Source organism: Eretmochelys imbricata, chromosome 15, assembly GCF_965152235.1.
Source record: "Eretmochelys imbricata isolate rEreImb1 chromosome 15, rEreImb1.hap1, whole genome shotgun sequence".
Classification (NCBI taxonomy): domain Eukaryota; kingdom Metazoa; phylum Chordata; order Testudines; family Cheloniidae; genus Eretmochelys; species Eretmochelys imbricata.
This window is the reverse complement of record NC_135586.1, coordinates 25,942,729-25,967,848: the sequence shown is the minus strand read 5'-3', so window position 1 is coordinate 25,967,848 and position 25,120 is coordinate 25,942,729. Positions and strand designations below refer to the sequence as shown.

General features: G+C 41.4%; 2 protein-coding genes across 2 annotated transcripts; one reads left to right on the top strand and one right to left on the bottom strand.

The window, feature by feature from the left end:
- Positions 1 to 1,232: 1,232 nt before the first annotated feature.
- Positions 1,233 to 11,322, bottom strand: GPN3 (GPN-loop GTPase 3). Its single transcript, XM_077835003.1, has 8 exons — positions 10,822 to 11,322; positions 10,204 to 10,312; positions 9,377 to 9,544; positions 8,912 to 9,036; positions 7,320 to 7,435; positions 6,349 to 6,445; positions 5,321 to 5,449; positions 1,233 to 4,282 (listed from the first exon to the last, which is right to left on the bottom strand). The coding sequence occupies exons 1-8, from the start codon at positions 10,867 to 10,869 to the stop codon at positions 4,220 to 4,222; spliced, it is 855 nt and encodes a 284-aa protein (XP_077691129.1). The 5' UTR covers positions 10,870 to 11,322; the 3' UTR covers positions 1,233 to 4,219.
- A 2,055-nt stretch (positions 11,323 to 13,377) lies between these two features.
- DENR (density regulated re-initiation and release factor) lies at positions 13,378 to 23,745 on the top strand. Its single transcript, XM_077834743.1, has 8 exons — positions 13,378 to 13,527; positions 15,599 to 15,713; positions 18,249 to 18,268; positions 19,074 to 19,158; positions 20,026 to 20,109; positions 21,239 to 21,355; positions 22,541 to 22,680; positions 23,459 to 23,745. The coding sequence occupies exons 2-8, from the start codon at positions 15,608 to 15,610 to the stop codon at positions 23,501 to 23,503; spliced, it is 597 nt and encodes a 198-aa protein (XP_077690869.1). The 5' UTR covers positions 13,378 to 13,527; positions 15,599 to 15,607; the 3' UTR covers positions 23,504 to 23,745.
- The last annotated feature ends 1,375 nt before the right edge of the window (positions 23,746 to 25,120 follow it).

Below are 25,120 nucleotides of genomic sequence, written 5' to 3'. Positions count from 1 at the left end.
TTGAGCATGAGCTTTCGTGAGTGAATTTGTGTGGGGGGGTGGAGGGTGAGAAAACCTGGATTTGTGCTGGAAATGGCCTAACCTGACGATTACTTTAGATAAGCTATTACCAGCAGGACAGTGGGGTGGGAGGAGGTATTGTTTCATATTCTCTGTGTATATATAAAGTCTGCTGCAGTTTCCACGGTATGTATCTGATGAAGTGAGCTGTAGCTCACGAAAGCTCATGCTCAAATAAATTGGTTAGTCTCTAAGGTGCCACAAGTACTCCTTTTCTTTTTGCGAATACAGACTAACACGGCTGTTACTCTGAAACCAGCCTTAAGTGTGGAACCCATTTCTTTGATCTGGCTTTTCCTTAATGAGGTATTCTCACACACAACCACATACAAACTAATCATGATACTTCTACAGATTGGGAAGGGAGACATTGTTTTCTATTTAAATAAATGAGTGATGCTCTGATATTATGGTGATAGGGACCATTATCAGTGCCTAGATACATACATTCTCCAATGTTAGGCATTTAATGAATGCAAAGCTCTATTAGAAAGTATTTGTACTTCACGGATTCAAACTTCCAGGGAGACGTTCATCTCAGTGGTTTAGAAATTCTGGGCATCAACATGTTTCTATACCGTTTTCCTTTATAGTAAAGTGCTGTATTTTTCACCAAGGAATCCCTGGAGAAGATGGTGATTTAACACTTTGTATCAAACTGAGCACGTCAATGACATGCTCACTAGGTTCAAGAATAGGGATTTTAACTTCTATTGCAATCCTTTGAAAAGGCAAATTAAAAATACAGTCTTCAGCCAAAATATTTTTCTTGGTCCAGCTTTTAACGTGATACAGATGAGTCTGGCATTTATTCAAAAAATAAATCTACTTCATGCCTCATCAAAAGTCTCTGCAAGCAATCTAGTTTCTTAAGATTAAAGAAAAGGGAGTTTATGGGGACTTTGTCAGGTGTTTACATGTGATCAGCAGAAAAACCTAAGCAGAAACACAGATGAATATAAATATGGTGTTGTATTAGATGATCTAATTATCTCTTAAGGAAAGTGACAGAAAGCTCATCATCTGAACCATTTAGAACTCCAGAAGCAGATATTGAGACATAGTCACAAGATATGATCCAAATACAATCCTAAATTAAAGCATTAAACAATTATTTCCATAAAGATATTTTTAAGTATTTGTGATTAAAAATGTATGATGTGCAATGTTAATAAATGGATCACTACAAAGAATATAATTTAATAATGCTCGCATATAAAAAGCTAACAAATATTTGATAAGCCTATCAGTTAAATCCAAGAGTAGACTTGTATGACTTGCATACAATTAACACTTAGGGCCAAATCCTCCAAAGATACATGAGTAATTTACTCATGAGACGTCAGTGGGACTGCTTCCATATGCATTAAGTTACTTAAGGGTTAATATGCATACAGGATTTTATGTCTGTACAAAAGCACCAAAGGTTTTATTGTATAAGTTTAATACAAGTACCACTGAAATATGAATTATTTATGGAGAGAAACATTAGACACAATACAGTTGCCTTATTTGCTACCAAATTCTTGCCTGGACAGCATGCCCTCTGAAATTATTATTGGTAGATAATATGGACAACCCTGTATAACTCTTGGCAATTTTAATCTAATTTAGAAATGCTTTTCTTTCTTAAGTGGGCATCACTGTGTTTAAGTTTTTATCAGCAGAAAAGTTACTTTAAGTAGCACATGAGAGGATTTTATTTTTTTCCTGTTCATGGAATCTTAGCTGGAGTAGGTTGCCTGAAAGCATGTATCATCACACAGAGCCAAATCCTGCAACACTTATTCAAGCAGTTCTCCCACCGAAGTCCATGAGAGTTTTGCCTCTAAAGACTGATTTGGTCCTTAGTGCATTGAAATAAGGTAATAAAAGGAGCAATATATAAATGAGCGTGCCCTGGTAACACATCACTTGTTGACAATATAATAGCGGTACAAGGGAAAGCACATGTATTTTAAAAGAAAACCAGCAATTACTCTACTTCTCCTCCTCAACTGAATTTTTAAAATGTCCTCTTGGAAGCATGAAGAATATAGGTGAAACCCTGTCTCTGTTGAAGTCAACAGCACAACTCCCAGTGACTTCAATAGGGTTAGGATTCCACTCACTCTTCCTTTTTCAATTGTCCTTTTACAGGTGTCACATCCAATTCTCATTAATTCATCTGAATTTAGCTTGTTTGCTTTTATTTCTTTCTTTATTTATAATCCAATGAGTCAAATATGTGAACACAGGCATTTTACCACCACTGTGCTTACTGATGAAATGCCTATGTTTATGTAAACCACACATATGAAATGTTTATCAACATGAGTTTAGGCTGGCTGCATTATTCACGAGTGATAGTGTCACAAATGAGTTTTACAAGTCATTCCAAACAAGTGTCAAACCTTTATACCACACCGTATGACTGGTCATTCTGTATATGGCACATGTTGTACAACTCTTCAGGGTTTGCAGGGAGAGAAAAAAGTGACCTTAAAATCATGTCATCGTACTTTCAGGTCAAATATTTCATGATGAATCACAAACAGGTAGAAGTGATGTTGTGTCCCATTGCAAAGAGATTGTTACCTCCAGTAGTGTAAAGCTTACTACCTATGATAGGTTCAAAATCCAATATCTCCAAGCTATGACTTTTCTGCTGCTAAGGGACGGGATGCACCTGCTGCAACCCAAACCAGTGTAATTAATTTTGGAGGAAAAAGTTATATCTCCCTGCGTTTGTTTTGTTGGTTTTAAAGTGACAGCTCTTTGAAGCTGCTCAACAATTTGGAATGCTAGAAATAGTCCCTGGGGAGACAGATTAGCAGGCAGAATACAGATGAGGGAAGGATGAACTTTGTTACATGAATATCACTACCATTCTCTCTGGTGTGCATATACGACCATGGAGCAGTCATGTGACCGTCACATTTTTTTTTTTTTTTTTTTTTTTTTTTTTTTTTTTACACGCTTCGTCAAACGGTGTCAGACCTAAACAACCTAAGAGTGCCCCTTTAAAATATACCATGCAAGTGTTCTAGTCTGAAAGTTATGCTAAAATGAGGCAAGAACTCCTAAAATCAACAAATCTTCCAACTAGAAATCCCAAGGAAGTTAGAAGGATAAACAAGGGAATTGTTGGTTTTCCTATACATACAATTTATTAAACATTGTGATAGTCAAGGAATGAAATATAAACATCTGAAAAAGTATTTTTTCATATTTAAATATTGTACAGAGTACTACAGCAATAGCCACAGTTTCCTTCAAAGAACAGCTTTTCACACCTTTCTGAACAGTTGTGTAAATCTGAAGTATTAACTCAACGCTTAAAAGTCAGATTTCTCTTTCAGAGAACTTGCCATTGGCTAAGGATTTCAAAACGTCTCTTGGAGGATAGATGGACGCTGCCAGGTTGCATAGGTCTATGATGTAGGTTGTTTAAAATGAAATTAAATAATTGGTGAGCAGATTAACAAAAACCTAATGGACCAAATTCATACGTGGTATAACCAGGTACAATTGCATTGACTTCAAGAGAGCTACATCAATTTATAACAGGTATGAATTTGGTGATTGATATATCAATCACAACATTTTCATGAGGTTTAAAAAAACATGTTATTGGGGGCTTTTAAACATTTTTCTGCAGTGCTGGGAACCAAAACCCAACAACACTAAATTAATACACAACTAACCAGAAAGTGAAAATGACTACTCCACCTTTAGTTGTCTAAGATGAATGAAATACAAAATATGAACCAACAGCATAAACGGTAAATAAACTAGATTTTTTAAAAAACTTTCTCCCTACTAATAAGCTACTAGTAATGGGGTAAGAAAAAAATATATATGATTTTTATTTTGACAGTGCCCCTCTACAACCACCAGATTTTTAAAGCAATCTAGCATTTAAAGAAGAAATGTAATCATCTGCATGGAATTTAACTTATTGTGACTGTGGCTAAATATTTTATATACAATAATGACAATTATTTCTTAAAGTAATAATATGGAAATGCATGACTGGCTTCCTCTATCCATTTATTCAAGTTTTAGTTTTGATATTTAAAAAAAAAAACAACACACACAAATATTCAGAGAAAGATTCCTTAATTAGGCATATTTTACAACCAGGCTATTTTCTCTCTTCTTTTGGTATATACACCCTTTATTCATCCACTTGGTCTTGAAAATATTCGTCTAAGGTAGCAGGTTTATCTTCTTCATTTTCCTGCCACAAAATAAACAAAGTAAATATTGGTTCAATTTTTTTCTATGGTTACATCTATTCTATGGCATTTCTATTGCAACAGGAATCACAACATTCCTTAAAACAGGTAACAAAGAATACCAAGAAGCAGTCTGGTTTCTGCAGTCCTTGTAGATACTATAGATCCAAGGTTTAGAGTGTAACAAATCTGAATCCAGGCATACTGTATATTTTGTTACAGTGTGTATGGTAACACCCATTGTTTCATGTTCTCTGTGTATATAAAATCTTCCCACTGTATTTTCCACTGCATGCGTCCGATGAAGTGAGCTGTAGCTCACGAAAGCTTATGCTCAAATAAATTGGTTAGTCTCTAAGGTGCCATAAGTACTCCTTTTCTTTTTGCGGATACAGACTAACATGGCTGCTACTCTGAAACCTGTATATTTAAAGAGTACTGAACAACTGAATTTCAAAATGGAATAAGAAGGGCAGATATTTATTTCTTCAGGATTCATGAATATCTGAATAGTAATAAAACTAAGTATGGCTTTGATCTGAGTTTAATGCATCTGTCTCATTAGAGTCTATATTTTAGATATTATTCTATAGCTCAAACAAAAGGTATGGGCTTGATGCAGAAATTGTTGGGTGGGATCCTTTGGCCAGTGTCATCCAAGAACTCAAACTAGAAGATCCCAAGGGTCACTTCCAGCTTTAAAATCTAGGATTCCATTAATTTGAAACCTAGTTTGATGAATAATGCAGCCCACAGAATGCATTTTTCAAACTTGCAGAACTATGCCAAGAGAGCTTTTCCGTACCCATCCATTTTCATTGCAGAGGTTAAATGTCACAGTTAATTCATAAACTAAACTCTGCCCTGCTCAGTGCTGAAAATGCTGGCCAGCTCCTCTTCTGCTGCACAAATCCTTCTCGGCAGTGTCAGTGCCCATGTTTCAAAGTAACACCAACCCTCTTAAACTCAAAGAATTACATTTAATTGGTTGGGTTGAGTTTTTTTTAAACTTTACATTTTAAAAGACAAAAGGGCTTTACCTTTGGTTCTTTAAATTCTAGATCTTCCCCGTACTGAATGGCGAAGTCTATGTGCTGCAGCACAATATTTATGCTTTCCTCATCAGAGTGATCATAAGGTAAAAATCGAACCATGCTGTAGTCATCAATCTGCAGGAAAGTTTTCAAAAGTATGACTCTTAGAGGATGTGTTAAATAAATAATAAAGAACACTCAATACTTCAAACAACAAGCATTAATCCACACAAACTCTAACAAGACAGGGATGCTAACAGATCAGTTGCTTTACCGATGGGGAAAGCAAGATAAAAGGCCATACAGCAAACCAGTGACAGAGTCAAGATTAGAATTCTGGAGCTCCTGGCTGCCTGTCCTCAGTTCAATCCACTACACTGCTTACACATCAGGATCACTTAGATGTTATCTTGACTATATGCTTAACTTATGAGAGAGTCTGAGTTTCAGTCTAGCATCCAGTGATGGTGAGAGACTAGGCTTAAAAAATCCAATTTGTCAGCATTTTCACTCATAAATCTGAGAATTCCCTAGGTCAGTGGTCTCCAATGTGGGGTCCCCGGACCTTTCGGGGTTCACCATGCGTTATTCGGGGGTCAGTCCCTGAAGCTAAGGCTGGAATGCACCAAAATAGCATTCTGGCACTCTTGCAGCATGGAGGATGCCATTTTGTTCTCAAAATAGCATCCTCTGCACAGTGTAACCTCCCATGCAGTGTGTGAGAGAGGTCACGCTGGCAGGTGTGTTCCAGGAGCACTGAAAACGGAAGGGGTTGAGGACATTTAGGGTTGGATGCTAAAGAGGTCCTTGATGGAAAAAAGTTTGGGAACCACTGCTCTAGTTCCCAGCAATACTAGTAAATCAGTTGTATCACAACATCATTTTTGAGAAAGATCTAAATATTTTAGAAACTATAAAAAATAAGCGTGTTCAGAAAAATTAACCCTGATACTGTAATGTTTGTAAATCATAAAGGATTGAATTTCAAAAAGTATATTGCACCAGTTAGGATAAAACACCAACATATCACTTACCAATCCACATATAGCTTTAGTCAGTTTCTTAAACGTTGTGCTTTTTAGTATATTTGCAGAATCTTCGATCACAGAATACATATCGGGATCTAAATACCTGAAAAAAGTATTTGTTAACATTAGAAAAACATCTGTCAAGACTTTGAATAATGCATGGTACCTTCAAATCATTGCCACCATTGCTTGTGGTTTTGTACTTTTAATTAATTAATTTTAGGCGGGAACATATTTGCAGATGCTATTTTAAAAACAGAGTTTTCTTACATGTATAAACATGGCTTACAAGATTATGATTTCTAGTACCAAACTCACTGAAGTTTTAATTTTCTACTTATAGGTTAGATGAATATTTAAGTATTAGGGGGTAGCCGTGTTAGTCTGTATCCATAAAAACAACGAGGAGCCTGGTGGCACCTTAAAAGACTAGCAGATTTATTTGGGCATAAGCTTTTGTGAGTAAAAAACCCACTTCTTCAGATGCAACAGATTTATTTAGGCTAAAGAAGTGGGTTTTTCACCCATAAAAGCTCTATGAATATTTAAAACATTTTTGGAGAGACTATGGGAGAAATGTAGCTCTTGGTATTTGCATATAAAGAAAAGGGACTATATTTTCATTGCTATAAACAGTTACAATATGATGAAGCAGGAGGACCTCTAATTTAGGATTTGAGCTACATAGGCAAAATCCTCTGTAAATGAATTCAGAAGGATCTTACAGTTCTCCAAGACAATTCTCTATCCATGTGTATACACACATGGATGCAGAAGATCATCCAACAAAGTTAGCTGCAAATTATCAGAGGCTACATTGTAAATGTCTCAACAATTTAACTCCTCCATCTGGCTTCCGCTCTCCACAAGCTGTCCCCAGAGATTCCATTTTCACTTTGGGAGGACATAAGATTGAATTTGTCCTGAATCTTGCCTCATGGTGTCAAAACACAGAATACATATTTTTCAAAACTTACTTTTCAATTTCCGTTTTAGCTTTCTTGCTCAACAAATCCATTTTGGTCATGATGTTGATCTGTGGAATCTCTAACGATATCATTGCACTGAGGGCTGCCAAGACACCAGAAATAAACTGACAAAATAAGAAAAGTGACTAAATTAAATACAGACACACAAATATACAGCAATAACTTAAGAATTTTTAAAAGGTACCCAGTAAACACTGCAGTAAATATACTGCTACTGCATTGCAACAATGCACTAAACTTCATGATATAAGGAAGCAGGTAGTGACGCTGCCCTCATATAGCTTTGGTGTCGCAACAAAACCGTAACAACCCCACCTTCCCCAGGTCTAGAATCTTTGAAATAGTTAATAAATGATGAGCACAGGTGTATGCTCTAAATGTTAGTTATTTTTAAAAGGGCAAGCTCCTTTGTAAAGCACTTTAATACCTTCTGTCTGAAGATCTTACAAGTGCAGAATGTAAGTGGTATCCTAAGGACTTGAAAAAAATATAGCAGACACCTTCTAACCAGGATAAAACGACCCTTACTCCTCTAAGCCCCACATATAAAGTGACCATACTATGCTCTCTCTTTTCCTTCCCTAGGATAGATAATTCTGTGTGTTTCCTCTTTTTCTTCTCTTTTCCTACACCCATTAGCCCTCTTTTCCTGCTTTGTATTCTTAGCCTCCTTCCCTATACTTTGGCTACATCTACACTATAAGCTAGGGATGTGATTCCCTTGCTCACATACACATGCTCACCCTAGTTCTCATCAAGCTAGCATAACTATGAACAGAGGCACAGCTGAACAGTGCCAAGTCTAAACCCACCTAAAATTGGTGAGTATGCACTCGGCATGGCTCAGCCATGTCTCCGCTGCTGCTACCTGTGCTACTGAGTTTACACTGCTATTTATACTGGCGTTAACTTGGGGAGAGCTAGCGCGAGTACGTGTACATGAGCAGGGGAAATCACATCCTTAGCTTGTAGCGTAGAGATAGCCAGTGTCTCCAGTCCCCAATCTCACTTCCCCCCCATTCTGCACTATACCTTTTTAACTTACCCTGTCAGCCTTTTCCACCCAACTCTATGCATCTCCACACAGCTCACCACTACACCCTCATTTACCGGAACTGGATATTTTTACCAGAGAGGCAAAACTAGCTACAGATACATATGAAACATAGGAGACATTTGTTTGTCCAAGAACATTGCCAGGTCAGAAGCCAACCCACTCCTGGAGAGGCAGGGGTTCGATTCCTATCTCGGTGTGTCCCTGAACCTTACTTCCAGAGCCTCATTTTTCCAAGTGCCAATTTTCCTCATTTTACAGGTTAAGCAAGTGACAGTGTCACACTGCAAGCAATATGAGATCCGGAAAAAAAAGACCCAGAATGCCTGACTCCCACTTCCCACCCCACCCCCGAACCATTAGGCCATAAACAATATTCAGGTTTACAGAAATGTAACAATGGAGAGTTCCAGATAGGTGAAAAAACATTATGATTGCTTTTGAATATAGTTATTCACTTCCCCAGATTAATTGTTCTTCTATAAATTATAAACTTCATTGTTACAAATCGATTTAAAACTGATACCTTAAAAGATTCCACCATAAACTGAGAATCAACAAGAAAAACTCCACAGACACGGAATTCCCACTGCTGCAGCTGCTCCACCAGCTGTTTCATCACTGGCAAATGAGTATAGAGTTCAATCTGACCTAGGACACATCCATAATTAGTATGTAGGAATGTAAAGCTAATGCAGAGACAGTGCCAGTATGTTATAATGATATTTGATTATGAACTAACAGATAGACATGGGATATTGCTATTAAAATTAGTGAAATCTAGCACAGAACGTGTGATCTTTCTTTTTAGATAATTCTACTAGATCTTGGATAGATTTATATAAAAATAATAAGTGACTTTTTGGCACTGAACAACACAACAGTACAAAAAAGACTTTATCTGCAAATTACCATTACAAGCAAAAATCATTTAAGAGTTACACATCAGATAAGAAAAAATGAGGGCACCAGAGTACAGAATTTTGTTTACCTGGGCAATCAAAGAGTATGTAGTCATCCTCCACATGGCCAAGACAATCCTCAAGCCAGTCAAAGTTATTGGCAAAGTATTCCATGCAAAATACTAAACCACCATTGGGGCCAAACCTTAAGGAGTCATCTTCCATAACATCATCCACTTCAATTAATTCTCGAATGTCTACAATAAAAGATGCATGTTGTGTATGTTTGTTTTTTCAACACTGGGTACATAGGTTCCAGAGGTAAATTCCTACAACAAATGTAATTCTCAAAACAAACATGACCAACTAAATTTGTTTCAGGTGCTATACCAACTCCCCCATCCCCACAAGCCTTTTCACAATTTTTGTGATTTTACAGTCACAAATTCCTACTTTTTTGTTTAAAAGGGTTTTTCTTTTCCCTTTTGCCATGTGAGAAACCCCTCAAACAAACAAGAGAAACTCACTGAATATACAGGGGAAACAGTAAAGCTGACTATTTCTAAGAAGTTTGTTAAATACTGCTGTAGATTCAGGAAGAGTATTTTTGTAGGTCCTACTAATACAGTCTCCAAATGCCTAAAATATGTATATATTGCTTCTTGACTTAGATTTAAAAAAACAAACAAACAAACAGATTTAGATTCTGGAGAACGCTGTCAATAAAACCAGAACAGCTTTGATATCAAGACAGGTTAAATTTAGACAACTAAATCTGAAAGTATCTTATTAAAAGGTAAGAAAACTCAATCTTCAAGCCTGATTCATCCTGAGTAAGAAGTGTTATATTCTTTACCTGTTTTCAGCAGTTCTGAGAGTATGGGAAATTAAGAAAGTGATCCCAAGCACAACTCACCAGCCATCAGAGGATAATTGAAGAATTCTGCTGCAGGGTCTAGGTTAACAACTTGCACAGAGCGGTTTATGGCTGCACAATGCTGGACCATGGTGGAACAGTAAGTGCTCTGCAATTTAAATAGAAACCTTAGTACACAGCTGAAAGTACCTAAAAGGTGTTGCAATTTTACACCTGAAAGGAGAGGCAACTGTATAGCAGTCAGAGCAAGGGTCTGGGAATCAGAACTCCCAGGTTCCACTCCCAACTCTGCCTGTCTTGCTGTGTATGTTGGAAAGTTACTGCCCCTCTATGCCTCAGTTTTCCTGGCTGTGAAATAGGGATAATACCTCCACTGTATAGCACCTTCCAATCCTCAGAAGGAGCGATGCAAGTGCAATGCAAAGGGTTATTTGTAGGCTACTTCAAAGTATTATTTTATCTGAAGAGCCACCACCGCTTTACATCATTTTAAATTGCAACAATCTCCGACAATGGCACATGGCAACTTCCACTTCAGTTACCCCAAACCCCGTTACACCCATGCCCCCAATTACCCCAACTACCCCTTACCCCCACACTCCCCAGTTACACCCCCAAATACCCCACCGGCACAAGGCAGGGAGGGGCCGGTCTCACCTTCCCACTGCCCGCCGGACCCATGACCAGCTGAGCGAAGCGAGGCATGCCTGCCTGCTCCGTTCCCCGAGCCCAGCGCAACGCAGACAGCGACCGAGCGGCAGGAATTGGCTACTCCGCGATCCCGTAGCGTGGCGGACAGGCGCTATACACACACGCAGTTCCTAGTGTACGGAGACGCGCAGGGCTCAAGCTTCCTGCAGAGTCTGAATCGCGCTGCTCAGCCCAGTTCGCCCCTGCGGAGGAGCCCGAGGCCCGCTGAACTGATACCTTTGCTGGCAGAGGGGGATAGTTTGGTGACGTGCCTGGAAGGTGAAACAGCCAAGGCCTTTATGGCTGTTGGCAGAGCCAGCCTTAGCCTCTGAGCTCCTGGGTCCCCGGCTTGTGCTCAGCCCAGTGAGTCACAGGTTTGTTCAGCAAATGTCAGTGTAAACTGACTGCACAGCACTGTATGCTGGATTTGTGCTGGAAATGGCCCACCTTGATTATCATACACATTGTAAGGAGAGTGAAAAGGGGGAGAGAAAACCTTTTGTAGTGATAAACACCCATTTTTTTACGGTTTGTGTGTATAAAAACATCTTCTGTATTTTCCACAGTATGTATCCGATGAAGTGAGCTGTAGCTCACGAAAGCTTATGCTCAAATAAATTGATTAGTCTCTAAGGTGCCACAAGTACTCCTTTTCTTTTTGCGAATACAGACTAACACGGCTGTTACTCTGAAACCTATGCGAGACTGTACATCCCCCTGACTGGGAGTCACTGAACATCTACAGCCCAGGGCCGCAGGGGATAGAGAGCAGGGGATTTCACCAGGTTCCTCTTATCAATATATCACTAAGTGGTTCCAGTAACTGTGTTATATTGGGGGTATTTAAATGTAGAGAATGGGCCAAATCCCATGGGCTGAGACTCATTGGCTTCAGCAGGACTGCTCACACGAATTAGGCGAGCCGGATTTGGCTCAGTGTTTTGCCTTGCTTTGATGAATTTCTGATACATCCTTTGGGCAGCTCTCCATACCTGTCTTCTATATACACACTTGGGACCCAATCCCACAAGGTTTTACTCATCTAAGTAGTTTGTACAATGAAGCGAATTGCCTGGGTAAGGAATATTCGTGTGAATAAAGATATACAAGATCAGGACCCCTAAAACAGACCCCTTGACTAGGAAGATCCTTATAGCCTCCTTTGTTCCCATTGGCAATTCTGCTGGGAGCTGGGTCTGCCATCTACCACCCTCCCTTTTAGCTCACGTGCACACTGCTACTGGAGGGAGCTCACTGAACAATCTAGCACGCCAAGCAAGCTTACCTCTGCCCCTTATCCACGCCCCACCCCGGCACATGCTATACATCTCTCCTATAAAAGAGAGTCAGAGATATACCTTAGTACAGTGCTCTGGCGACGCAGTTGAAGAAAATTGTTGATGTCCACGACCCAACGGAGCTGAGGCTGAGGGGCTTGGGGTGTGGGAAGGGCTCTGGGCTGAGGCAGGGGGTTGGGGTGCGGGAAGGGGTCAGGGCTCTGGGCTGGGGGTGCAGGAGGAGACTCAAGGTTTGGGGTGGTCTCAGGACTGGGGTAGGGGATTGGGGTGTGGGGCTGGGGCACAGGCTTACTTGCGGTGGCTCCCAATCAGTGGCACAGCGGGGGTGCTAAGGCAGATTTCTGCCTGTCCTGGCACCATGGACCAGGCTGTGCCCTGGCAGCGGCCAGCAGGTCTGGCTCCTAGGCAGAGGTACACAAACGGCTCTCCGCAGCTCTTGCCTGCAGGCACTGCCCCCCCAGCTCCCATTGGCCAGGAACTGGCCATTGGGAGTGCAGAGCTGGTGCTCAGGGCAGGGGCTGTGCGCTGATTCCAGTGGCCCCCCACCTGGGAGCGGGACCTGCTGCTGGCCGCTTCCAGGGTGCTGTGTGGTATCAGAACAGGTATGGACTAGCCTTGCCTTAGCTGGACAGCACTGCCAAGGGGACTTTTAACGGCTTTGGGAAAGTCACTTCACCAGCCCCTGCCTCCTTCTGTAAAATGAGGATGACGATACTTTACCTGCTTCAAAAAAAGTGTATTGAGACCTGTGGACAAAACGTGCCAGAGAGAAGTTTTTGTGTATTGTTTACTATGGCAACACTCTGCTTGACTTTTAAAAGTCTGAGTGGGTCAGACTGTAGTTAGCCACACTCACAAGGGAACAGGAAGGTGCAGAGATCACAGGTATGCTGATCCTGTAGGGTGCTAGATCCCACTCTTACCCAAGGTGGGGGGCACAGCACACATCCCTTCTCCCGCCTTGCGGTGCCAATAGACCCAGCACTGAAAGAAGCGCCCCCAGCTGACTCTCTCTGGTATCAACAATTGTCTCCCCTCCAGGTGCCGAACCTAGAGAATGCACCTTAGCCTCCTACACCGCCCCCACCCAAGTTCACTCTACGGAGGCCCTAGTAGCTCAGTAACTTCCCACGGCGAGCGTCTCACCCCCACGTCGTCCCCTCCAAAACCAGGCTCCTCCCTTCCTTGACGTCATACAGAGCGAAGCTTGGCGGCGCCTCTCCCTCGAGCTCTCGCGATAAAGCGGCGGCGGCGCCCCGGGACGTTCTCGCGGTGCTGGTCGGGAAGCTGCATGTGCTGTTGGGGTCGGAGGCAGCAGCAGGAGGAGGAGGAGCCGCCCCCTCCCCCCGAGACTGCGGCGTGAGGGGCCAACCGGGTAATGAGCCCTGCGAGGCGCGGGGACTCCCCGCTGGGCCCTTCCCCCAGTCTGCTCCGCACTCCTTCCCACCCCGCCCGATATCCGGCACCCTTCCCCGTCTGACCCCCCTCACCCCGTCAGACACCCCTCACCCTCCCGGCACCCCTTACTCCGTCTGACCCCTCTCCGCACCCCTCACCCCGTCAGACACCCCTCACCCTCCCGGCACCCCTTACTCCGTCTGACCCCTCTCCGCACCCCTCACCCCGTCAGACACCCCTCACCCTCCCGGCACCCCTTACTCCGTCTGACCCCTCTCCGCACCCCTCACCCCGTCAGACACCCCTCACCCTCCCGGCACCCCTTACTCCGTCTGACCCCTCTCCGCACCCCTCACCCCGTCAGACACTCCTCACCCTCCCGGCACCCCTTACTCCGTCTGACCCCTCTCCGCACCCCTCACCCTTCTGGCACCCCTCACTCTGTCTGACCCCCCCCGGCACCCCTCACTCCCTCTGACCCCTCCCCGTCAGGCACCCCTCCCTTCCCCCGGCACCCCTCACTCCCTCTGACACCTCCTCCCCGTCAGGCACCCCTCACTCCCTCTGACACCTCCTCCCCGTCAGGCACCCCTCACTCCCTCTGAGGGACACCTCCTCCCCGTCAGGCACCCCTCACTCCCTCTGAGGCACCCCTCACTCCCTCTGACCCCCCCCCTGGCATCCCTCCTCACCCTGACTTCCTGTGAGCCCCCCGGCACCACTTCCCTTCAGATGCCTCGGATCACCCCCCCCCCAGCACTTTTGTCCTTCCGAGACCCCTCCCCTTCAGACACCCCTCTTACCTCCTCCTGGGACCCCTCCCCTTCAGACACCCCTTCCCCCACCACCACCCCTCCCTTTCAGATACCCGTCACTCCCTCTGACCCCTTCCCTTCAGATACTCCTCACTTCCTTCAGACACCACCCCCCCCCCCCGGAACCCCTGCCCTTCAGACACCCCCCTGACACCCCTCCCTCTGAGACATCCCTCGCTTCCCTCCCTCTGACCCCCCCGGCACCTCCTCCCCACCCTGACTCTCACCCCTCCAGCATCCCTCTCCACCCTGACTTCCTGTGAGCCCCCAGCACCTTTGCCCCTTCAGATGCTCTTCACCCCCTAGCCCCTTCCCACCCTGGTTCTGTCTAACACTCCCCCTCCCCCTAGCACTCTCCACCACTGCCAGGTCTCCCCCCTGACTCCATCTCCACCCCCACCTTCATCTGATCTGATCCTGCTTCTGCCCTGTCAGTACCTGACCCTCGGTACTCCGCATCCTGATCTCTCTGATCCTCCCTCTACTGGCACTCTTCACCCCCCCCCACCTTGGTTTGATCTCCCAAGTATGGCTCATCCTGTTTGCTTAGGGTGACCAGATAGCAAGTGTGAAAAATTGGGACAGGGTAGGGGGTAATAGGTGCCTATATAAGACAAAGCCCCGAATATTGGGACTGTTCCTATAAAATCAGGATATCAGGTCACCTTATGTCTGCTCCACCCTCCCTGGCACGTTCCACATTTCCACCAACGCGCCCAGGCCCCACATTGTTTTTCACTGCCCCTCTGACCCATATGCCCTCAATTCCTTCATTTTTCCTACAAGCACCCCAACATTTGTCCCAATCCCTCTAATGCTGACTATAACCACTCCATCTCTTGATGTACCTATAGTCCCCTCAACGCACCCACTATTCATCTCAACTGTCACAGCACAACACCCCACATCTCACTTCACTCCACCCCAATCTGCATGTTTCACTTCCGTACCCCTCCTTTATATGCTGTATATCTATGTCCCTCCTTATATTTCATTCTCTGTGCACCCACAACCTCATGACACCGAGTCCCCATATGTTGTTTCTTGTCCCATTCCACTCTTTCCAGTTGCTCCCTCCCCCATCCTTGTAGCTACATGAGCTTTAATCTCTGAGCCTCTGCAGTCCTCTAAAATGGGCACATTAGGGAAGATGACTTACTTTTCATCCTCCTATATTTCAGCAATTTAAAATAAGAATTTGTAGTTTATGTTTTTTCCTCTTGTGGCCTGCAGGTTTGTGAGATGGCAACGGATACAGCTGAGTCCACAGTCCCTGACTACAAAGGAGACCTAAGGAGCAACGCCAGGTCAGATGCAGACTATCCCCTCCGGGTCCTCTACTGTGGAGGCAAGTGCTGAGGAGGCACTTACATATGATGCCTCTGGTGCTGTACAAATGATGATAGCTCAGTGCAGGTGATGATCGAGAGATCCACTTCCAAGTCATAAGTCTCAGCTTGCAGAACTGGGGGAAGGGTCTGCTTTTTGCACTGTGCAGTCTCCTCTCTGTAATGCTTCGTGCTACAGATATGTGTGTTTACTCTTAACCTAGCATTGGTATTCAAAGTATTGTTACCTGGTGTTTACTGAGAGCATTTGTGACAGTACTTTGAATTTGTGGTGGGTTAAACAGGACTTCTCAATTGGCATGTCTTCCTATTCAATTGGTATGGCTTCCTATTCAAGAAGAAGGAGTTGCTCTCTTAAATTAATGGGCATCACTCTTGGATTGTATACGCTTCTGGGCTGAGACCTTTTCTGTACAGAGTAAAGTGCCTATTGCAAAGCAGCTCTGATCCTGACTGGGGCATCTAGGTATTACTGTAATACTAGTAATAAAACTAGAACTAAGGGAAGGAAATTCTCTGTACAGTTGGGTCTGCCTGCTTTATCCACTGTTATATGAGATCAGAGTCAAATATTATGGCCAGATTTAAAAAGGAACTGAATAATTTTGAGTTTGTTTATACATATAATTAGCTCATCTTAATTAGTTAGTCTCTTACTCCACCTTTTCATATTTTCTGTGTGTGTGTGTGTGTGTGTGTGTGTGTGTGTATATATGTGTATATATATACACACAGAAAACATGAAAAGGTGGAGTAAGAGACTAATTAAGATGAGCTATTTTTTATATATGTGTATGTATGTATGTGTATACTTCTTACTATATGTTCCATTCTATGCATCCGATGAAGTGGGCTTTAGCCCACGAAAGCTTATGCTCAAATAAATTTGTTAGTCTCTCAGGTGCCACAAGTGCTCCTGTTCTTTTTGCAGATACAGACTAACACGGCTGCTACTCTGCTATATATATAATATAGATAAATTAAAATTAATTTAAAAAAAATAACCTAGTTGGCTAGGTATATTTTGGGTCTCTACCCTTCTCCTTGGATATTGGCTTCTCTTTGGGGCAGCAAAATTAAATAGATGATCCAGTAATCTCCTGTGGCAAATATCATCTGCCTCAAGGAGAAGTGGTGTCTCCATATTTGCCTGAAAGATCTGGGCACCCTCTGCTCGCTCTTCTCCCTGGGCATAGAAATTACTCTTATGCTGAGCCTTGATTCTAATGCATAGTGTCTGAACAAATGACTAGTAAGAGAAAACTGAAACTCTGGTTGACCTCAACAAAATAAACATCATTTTTTGCGGCAAGGGCTTGGTGGTTATTTCACTGGCCTTTCATCCTCTGGATCTTGGGTTTAAAAGACGATTTAGATCTGTAGCACTACAGATGTGTTTGACTTAACAGGAAAAAGCCCTGTTGAGGTGTTTCCATTTCAAGTAAATCTAAATGATGTCTAAATCTGGACTTTAGTCACAAATCAAAACGTGTTGGACTTCTTAGTTTTCACTCCTCTTGGAGTACCTCACAGAATCACTTCCTAGCTTGGCACAGCTCAGGAGGGCCAGAATTGCAATACTAGGTTGCTTCATGCTAGAGTGGCATTCTTATTGCTAAGCAAGTGAGAAGATTCAAAGTTGTGGTCACTCTGTGCGCTCTTCAGTTAAGGAAGTTTTCTTGTCCTCACGTGCAAACTTCCTGGCTTTTATCTTTTTATGTTACAGCCTCATAATATAGCTATAGGATTTTATATGTAAAGTATCAGATATTAAAGGCTATTAAAAATTGTAGTTGAGACACCAACTGTTCAACTGCAGTAGCTCCAAGAGATCCAACCTCACAATTCTTGATTCTGTATTATGCAGACACCGATGTTATTACTTATTAGTATTAAGAGTGCATATGAAGAAAATGCATGGTGTGTATTCTTGAAAGCTGTGTATTATGATGGGCTCGAGGGGCAAACACCCACTGGATCACTTTGTCCATCCCTCTTGCTAGGGCAGGTTTGGTCTCTACAATGCATTGTGGTCTGCCTTTCCTGAAGTTTGAATTTAGGGCATTCAGGCTGAGACAAATGCATTGCCTTAGTGTAAAATAGATGCAGAATTATAGAATATAGATTGTGTATTCACAGTGGCATCTTCATTTTGTTATTTCTGCATGTCCAGTACTAGGACTATAGGTAGGCAGCATGATCCAGTAGTAAAGAAAGGTAACCACTAGAATGTAATGGATAGGGAAAAACAATAGTGAGAATATTTTGGAGAGTTGATAAAACAGAGTATACTTTCTCTTGTTTTTAGGATATGATTTAGTAGATATATTTAGCAGAGAGGTACAACATTTTGGTACTTTTTCAGAGCTCAGGGCTGGGTGCTGAGTTGCTAACAGAGCAATGTGGTTAATAGATGTCAACTTAATGGCATAAAAAGTCACCCAAAGATTAAAATGACAGATTGTTCTTGATATGAAATATTAATGGGTGAAGAATTTAAATTTCTTAATAATCTCCTTCTTTTCCTTCCCCAGTCTGTTCATTGCCAACAGAGGTGAGTTCATTTCACATTTGGATTTATTCTCCCTCCTCCAACCTGGTCCTCCATGTACCAACTATGGGGATTTTTGCTGCCCTTCTCTGCTTGCTATACTTCAACCTTTAAAGTTCTATGCTGCAGCCACTATCTGGCTGAAGAAGAATGTGCAGAGCTCCCTTGGAACCAGTCAGTGTTGATCTAGGAGACACCATTGAGCTATACAGGACGACTTTCCTCCAGCCTCCTGGGTAGCAAACGACAGTCTTCATAGTTTGTCTTGCCCAGCCCCTGTTGGTCTGAAGAATTGAACATGTCTCCTGTAAGGTGGTGCAGAGCACAGTCACTAATCAATTAGTCTGATCATAGAATATCAGGGTTGGAAGGAACCTCAGGAGGTCATCTAGTCCAACCCTGTGCTCAAAGCAGGACCAATCCCCAATTTTTGCCCCAGATCCCTAAATGGCCCCCTCAAGGATTGAACTCACAACCCTGGGTTTAGCAGGCCAATGCTCAAACCACTGAGCTATCCCTCCCCCCATGATCCTATGTTACTTGCTTCTGCTTTTTTTCCTGCACCCCATCCAAACTACTCCATAAATCCTGCTTATACACCAGCTCCATTTCACTCCATAATCCAGACCTAAAATTTTACTGCCAGTTAACCAATGAAATCAACTGAAGTGCATGTCCCCAAGCAAAATGAAGAAATAGCTTGCATTTTATCTTGCTGCTAATTTGCCTGTTAATCAGATTCTCACTGTGTATTAGTGGTATATTTTGTAATTTCTCAGATAATTTATATGTGGCCTTTCCCCACTAGTACTGTGAATACATGCCTGATGTGGCTAAATGCAGACAATGGTTAGAGAAGAATTTTCCAAATGAATTTGCAAAACTTACTGTAGGTAAGAATCTTTCTGTATTTTTCCAGTTAATCAGGGCTTGTGACCTAAAGACAGAGGGTTGCATGTGTAAACAAAACCCTACATCCTGTGAGAATTATATATTATGGTACACTGCTGAAATTGAACATTCTACTTCTGTCCATTCTCTGATCCATGTAATTGTACTGTAATAATCTTTACCACCCTACTATTCATCTCCCTTCTCTGGTCATGTCAAGTCTAAAATTTAGATTAAGCTGCTTAAGGGAGGTGGTATGATGTTTTACAGCTTCTGTGAAGGCCTTGTATACTTTTGGGTGCTGTAAAAGAATAAAAAGCTTGACAACATGTGAGAATACGCTATATTCTGTCAAATAATGTTTAACATGACACATACAGCTTCCTCCCAGGGCTACACAGAAATTTCCTATTGTATCCAGTCATCTGTTCAGTTAAGATTACATCTAGAATTGCTATTAACTTGACTGGTGAGTTAGTTCAATGTTAAACTACCCATAGGTGGAAAAGTAATAAATGCTATCTATTGGGATTCTAAACAAGAAGTATTACTGGTGAAAATAAATGTTTAGAGTGGAACACTAATGACAATGTTGATACTAATCTCTCTCCTAAAAACTATTATATGGAGAGGCTACTTTGGAAAGAACGTAGCCTGAGGCTAAGGTTTCTTAATGTTTGATGTCTTATTTGTGCAAATGTGGTGATATAATGCCATGCACAAAACAAACGTCTGCAGATCGGATACTACATTGATAGAATACGCATTAAAGTAACATCTTACTAAGCCTGAGAATCACCTTGCAGATGCAATATGTAAGACATGTGGGAGTCCTACTTATTAAACTTTTATTTTTTTTATGTAATAAGAAAATTCACCAAAACAGGAGACTGGATTTGGAGAAGGTCAAGGAACAGCAGGAGAAGAGGAGGAGAAGAAAAAGCAAAAGAGAGGCAAGGTCTAAATAGCTGATTGTGGTATTAATCTAGCCCATAAACTTAGAACCTGTCTTACATATGCAGTTTGTAGAATCTTTGTCTACTTTGGGACAGTGCACTCTAGCACAACTTCTCAACCTCTTGGATCATTTTATAAAACTAATTTATTAGCTTTTGAGGTAATGGTGCACAGAACAAATCCTGTATGTGAATATTCCTGCAAATTGGTGCAGATATATGGTGCACAGTGCTGAGAATGTCAGGCAGCCTGGCAAGAGTCAAGGTAGTAACGATACCAAAGGCATATAAAAGATGCAAATTGTATTTCCTGGTCATTCAGATCATTGCTACGTCATCCAAAGGGCCCAGTCAACACTGGGGCTCCCTTGTGCTGGGTGCTGTACAAAGATGTACATGGCTGACGGTCTCTGGCCCAAATAACTTGGTCTAAAGGCTCTGTGTGTCTGCGTGAGATAAAAGGGCTTCAGTAAAGCTGAAAAACCAGGAAAATTTGTAGTCATGTATTAGACTGCAGGGTTGACTAAATCCACTGTGAGTACTAGGATAGTGAAAATGTTACCTGCTTATAACTATCAAAGGTTTGCTGTAAATGCTGCATTTTAATACAGGAATTAACTCTCTCTGATTGGCTAGGTGTGTGTGTATATAGTACACAAAACTATTTTAACACTGAGTACTGAAGTCCGGTTTCCTGCATCTGTAATGTTTTAACCCTTCTCAGACTTAATGTCCTTTGGTCAATACTGTTATAAGTAGGAATAAGAAATAAAAATTAATGTTTCACCCTTAGCTGACCGTGTATTAATGGTTCTTGTAATATTGTAATTTTATGGCATGATTAAGACAACTGTGAGAGATGCTATATCATCAATATAGCTACAACAACGCTGCAATGTTGTAGCTATATTGATATAACATATGAGGCAACATATGTAATGTTTATTATAATTTAAGTGTTGTATGGGAATGTATAGCTTTACAAATGGAGGTAAGGGTGATAAGCAACTTTTTCAAAATTACTAAGTGAAAATTTTTTGCATATTTCAGGTTGTTTTTCTGACGTGCAAGCGCAGTATATGAAATGATTACTTAGATACTGATTTAATTTTGTCCTGTCTCAAAGGTGGAAGGGGTCAGATAAAACAGAAGAAGAAGACTGTACCACAGAAAGTTACAATAGCTAAAATTCCTAGAGCAAAGAAGAAATATGTCACAAGAGTGTGTGGCCTTGCAACTTTTGGTGAGTTTGCCAAATGAACACTTCATTAGTCTAACTGCATTTGCTTTTGACCATTGAGTTATATTAACTCAACATTTTTGTTGGTTCATATTAGCAGGAAAAGTTTCAGCAACAAACTTCTTTTGACAGGTTTCAGAGTGGTAGCCGTGTTAGTCTGTTTCAGCAAAAACAATGAGGAGTCCTTGTGGCACCTTAGAGACTAACACATTTTGTTTGGGCATAAGCTTTCGTGGGCTGGAACCCACTTCATCAGATGCATGGAGTAGAAAATACAGTAGCAGGTATATTTATACATAGTACATGAAAAGATGGGAGTTGCCTTACCAGGTGGGGGGTCAGTCTAATGAGACAATTCAATTAACAGTAGAATACCAAGGGAGGAAAAATCACTTTTGTAGTGGTAATGAGGGTGGCCCATTTCAAACAGTTGACAAGAAGGTGTGAGTAACAGTAGGGGGAAATTAGTATGGTAAAATTAGGTTTTGCAATGATTCATCCACTCCCAGTCTTTAGTCAGGCCTAATTTGATGGTGTCCAGTTTGCAAATTAATTCCAGTTCCGTAGTTCACGTAGGTGAACTGAACTTTGACTTTGTCCTCACCCACAACTATTTCAGATTTGGGGACAATTTATACCTTCAAGTCAGTGGGACCGCTATGGTAGCCCACAAAAGCTTATGCCCAAATAAATTTGTTAAACTTCTTTTGAGTCACTTTCTCTTCCTGCTTTTGATTTCACTCTACTGTCCTGCTATTTCTGTGCTCCTGTCTCTGCTTCTCCAGACCTCTCTCTCCTTAAAAATCAATTTCAAGCAATTTTTTTTCATCTCTAACCAGAGTTATTTGAGATGAGTTCTGCACAGTCCCACTTTTGGGATGCCCCAACCATGCAGCATTGCTTCATCCCAAGAGTGGGAACTTGTAGCGACCACTCAGAGAAGAAATATTAGAGAAAATTAAAATGTCCTCTGAAAAGTTATGCCAAATTCAGAGAATAAATGGTCCTGAAATGTTACACACTTACAGATCTGCTTTAAGTAGAAACCTTGGCACAACCTTAACTATGATGAAACTAGTTGCTACTGATATCTTCCTAATTAAATCCAGGTTTAAATTTTGTGTGTTTAAGCTAGAGAAGACCTTATGATACTGTCTTTAATTCTATAAATTTCTTCTATGTAAACAGAAATTGATCTGAAGGAAGCACAAAGGTTTTTTGCTCAGAAATTCTCTTGCGGTGCCTCAGTAACAGGAGAAGATGAAATCATAATTCAGGGGGACTTTACAGATGACATTATTGATGTAATCCAGGAGAAGTGGCCTGAGGTAAATGTGACTGATTTTTATCACGTCATAGTCATGAAATTACTAGTTAAGTCATAAGGCTGTAGCCCATGCTCTTCTGATATGATTCTGAAAATTGTTTGTTTTTCATTTCCATCCTGGCCACAAGTAGAAATGTAAGATACCAAACTAAGAGGGCCAGTGGTCTACCTTGATATGTCCACTCCTAAACAGTACCTAATCCTTCATAAGAACCTGACACCCAAATATCCGTTTATCTTCCAAAAAAATTACATAATTATCTGCTGCTAGGTGCTTGGATACTACAATGATGAAAGACACAAATATCTCAATAGATATAAACATCTCCATGACTTCTTCCACTCTGTTCCTTGTATGTGGAATATTTCCCCAACAGATCAAGTTCCTTCTCAACCATATGTCTGTTGCTACCTATGAGAAATTAGTTAATGTTTAAGTAGTTGGACTGAGATTCAGATGGTTCAGAAGTGGTTTGAGTTCTATTGATGTAATTATAACCAGACATTTTTATTGGCTTGTATCTGTCTCTCTCTCCTGCCATTGTATATTGACCATTTGTTGGTGCCCATTTTGCAATGGATTCTGTGACTGGCCTTGTTGACTTCAGTGGGGCTCTATGGACCCAGAGATCCATTCATGTAAAATTCATCACAGGGTGAGAGCCTTAAATGGGAAGCTCGTCAGAGAGTGACTTTCTGTAAAGAACCTAGCACAGCAGGGCATAGTGAGGAATGCACACTTTTTCCCCCCCACTTAAAGTAATATCTGTTTGTTGTAGGTGGATGATGACAGCATTGAAGATCTTGGAGAAGTGAAGAAGTGATTTTGAAAGACTGCCTTTATTTAAATACATGGTTATAGTTGACAGAGCCAAAGCGAGGCTTCTAAATGCATTTACTCTGCAGTAAACTGTAGGGTGTCCTTACCCATGGCATTATCACCATTCTATATAGGCTGCTTGGTTTGTTTTTGTTGTGACTTTTTTGCCAAAGTTCAACTGGGAGTTCTATCATGCTCATGCATGAAGGTAGGGATTTAATTAAATAAAGTTGTTCCTCACTTACCGAGGTTATTGTCTCTTTACAGCTGTTTTTATTTTTGTAACAGAATTTAAAGAGTTTTAAGACCTGATTCAGTAAAAATTAGGGCTGTCAAGCGATTAAAAAAAATTAATCGCGATTAATTGCACTGTTAAAACAATAACAGAATACCATGTATTTAAATATTTTTGGATATTCTCTACATTTTCAAATATTGATTTCAATTACAACTCAGAATACAAAATGTACAGTGCTCACTTTATATTTTTTATTACAAATACTTGCACTGTAAAAAACAAGAGAATATTTTTCAGTTCACCTAATACAAGTACTGTCTCTTTATCATGAAAGTTGAACTTACAAATGTAGAATTATGTACAAAAAAAAACCTGCATTCAAAAATATTTAAAACTTTAGAGCCTACAAGTCCAATCACTCAGACAAACAAACAAGTTTGTTTACATTTGCAGGAGATAATGCTGCCTGCTTCTTGTTCACAATATCACCTGAAAGTGAGAACAAGTGTTCTTATGGCACTGTAACTGGTGTCGCAAGATATTTACATGCCAGATGTGCTAAAGAGTCATATGTCCCTTCATGCTTCAACCACCATTCTAGAGGACATGCATCCATGCTGATGACTGGTTCTGCTTGATAACAATCCAAAGCAGAACAGACCAATGCATGTTCATTTTCATCATCTGAGTCAGATGCCACCAGCAGAAGGTTGATTTTCCTTTTTGGTGGTTTGGGGTCTGTAGTTTCCGCATTGGAGTGTTGCTCTTTTTAGACTTCTGAAAGCATGCTCCACAACTCATCCCTCTCAGATTTGGGAAGGCACTTCAGATTCCTAAACCTTGGGTCAAGAGCTGTAGCTATCTTTGGAAATCTCACATTGGTACCTTCTTTGTGTTTTGTCAAAACTGCAGCGAAAGTGTTCTTAAAATGAACAAGTCTTAAGTCGTCACCTGAGACTACTATAACATGAAATATATGGCAAAATGCAGGTAAAATAGAGCTGTAGACATACAATTCTCCCCCATGGAGTTCAGTCACAAAATTAACGCGTTATTTTTTTTAACAAGTGTCCTCAGCATGAAGCATGTCCTCTGGAATGGTGGTTGAAGCATGAAAGGGTATATGACACTCTCTAGCACATGTGGTATGTAAATACCTTGTGACGCCGGTTACAAAAGTCCCATATGAACGCCTGTTTTCACTTTCTGTAAATTGTAAATAAGAAGTGGGCAGCATTACCTCCTGTAAGTATAGACAAACAAGTTTGTCTTCATGATTGGCTGAACAAGAAGTAGGACTGAGTGGATTTGTAGGGTCTAAAGTTTTGCATTGTTTTGTTTTTGAGTGCAGTTATGTAACAAAAAAATCTACATTTGTAAATT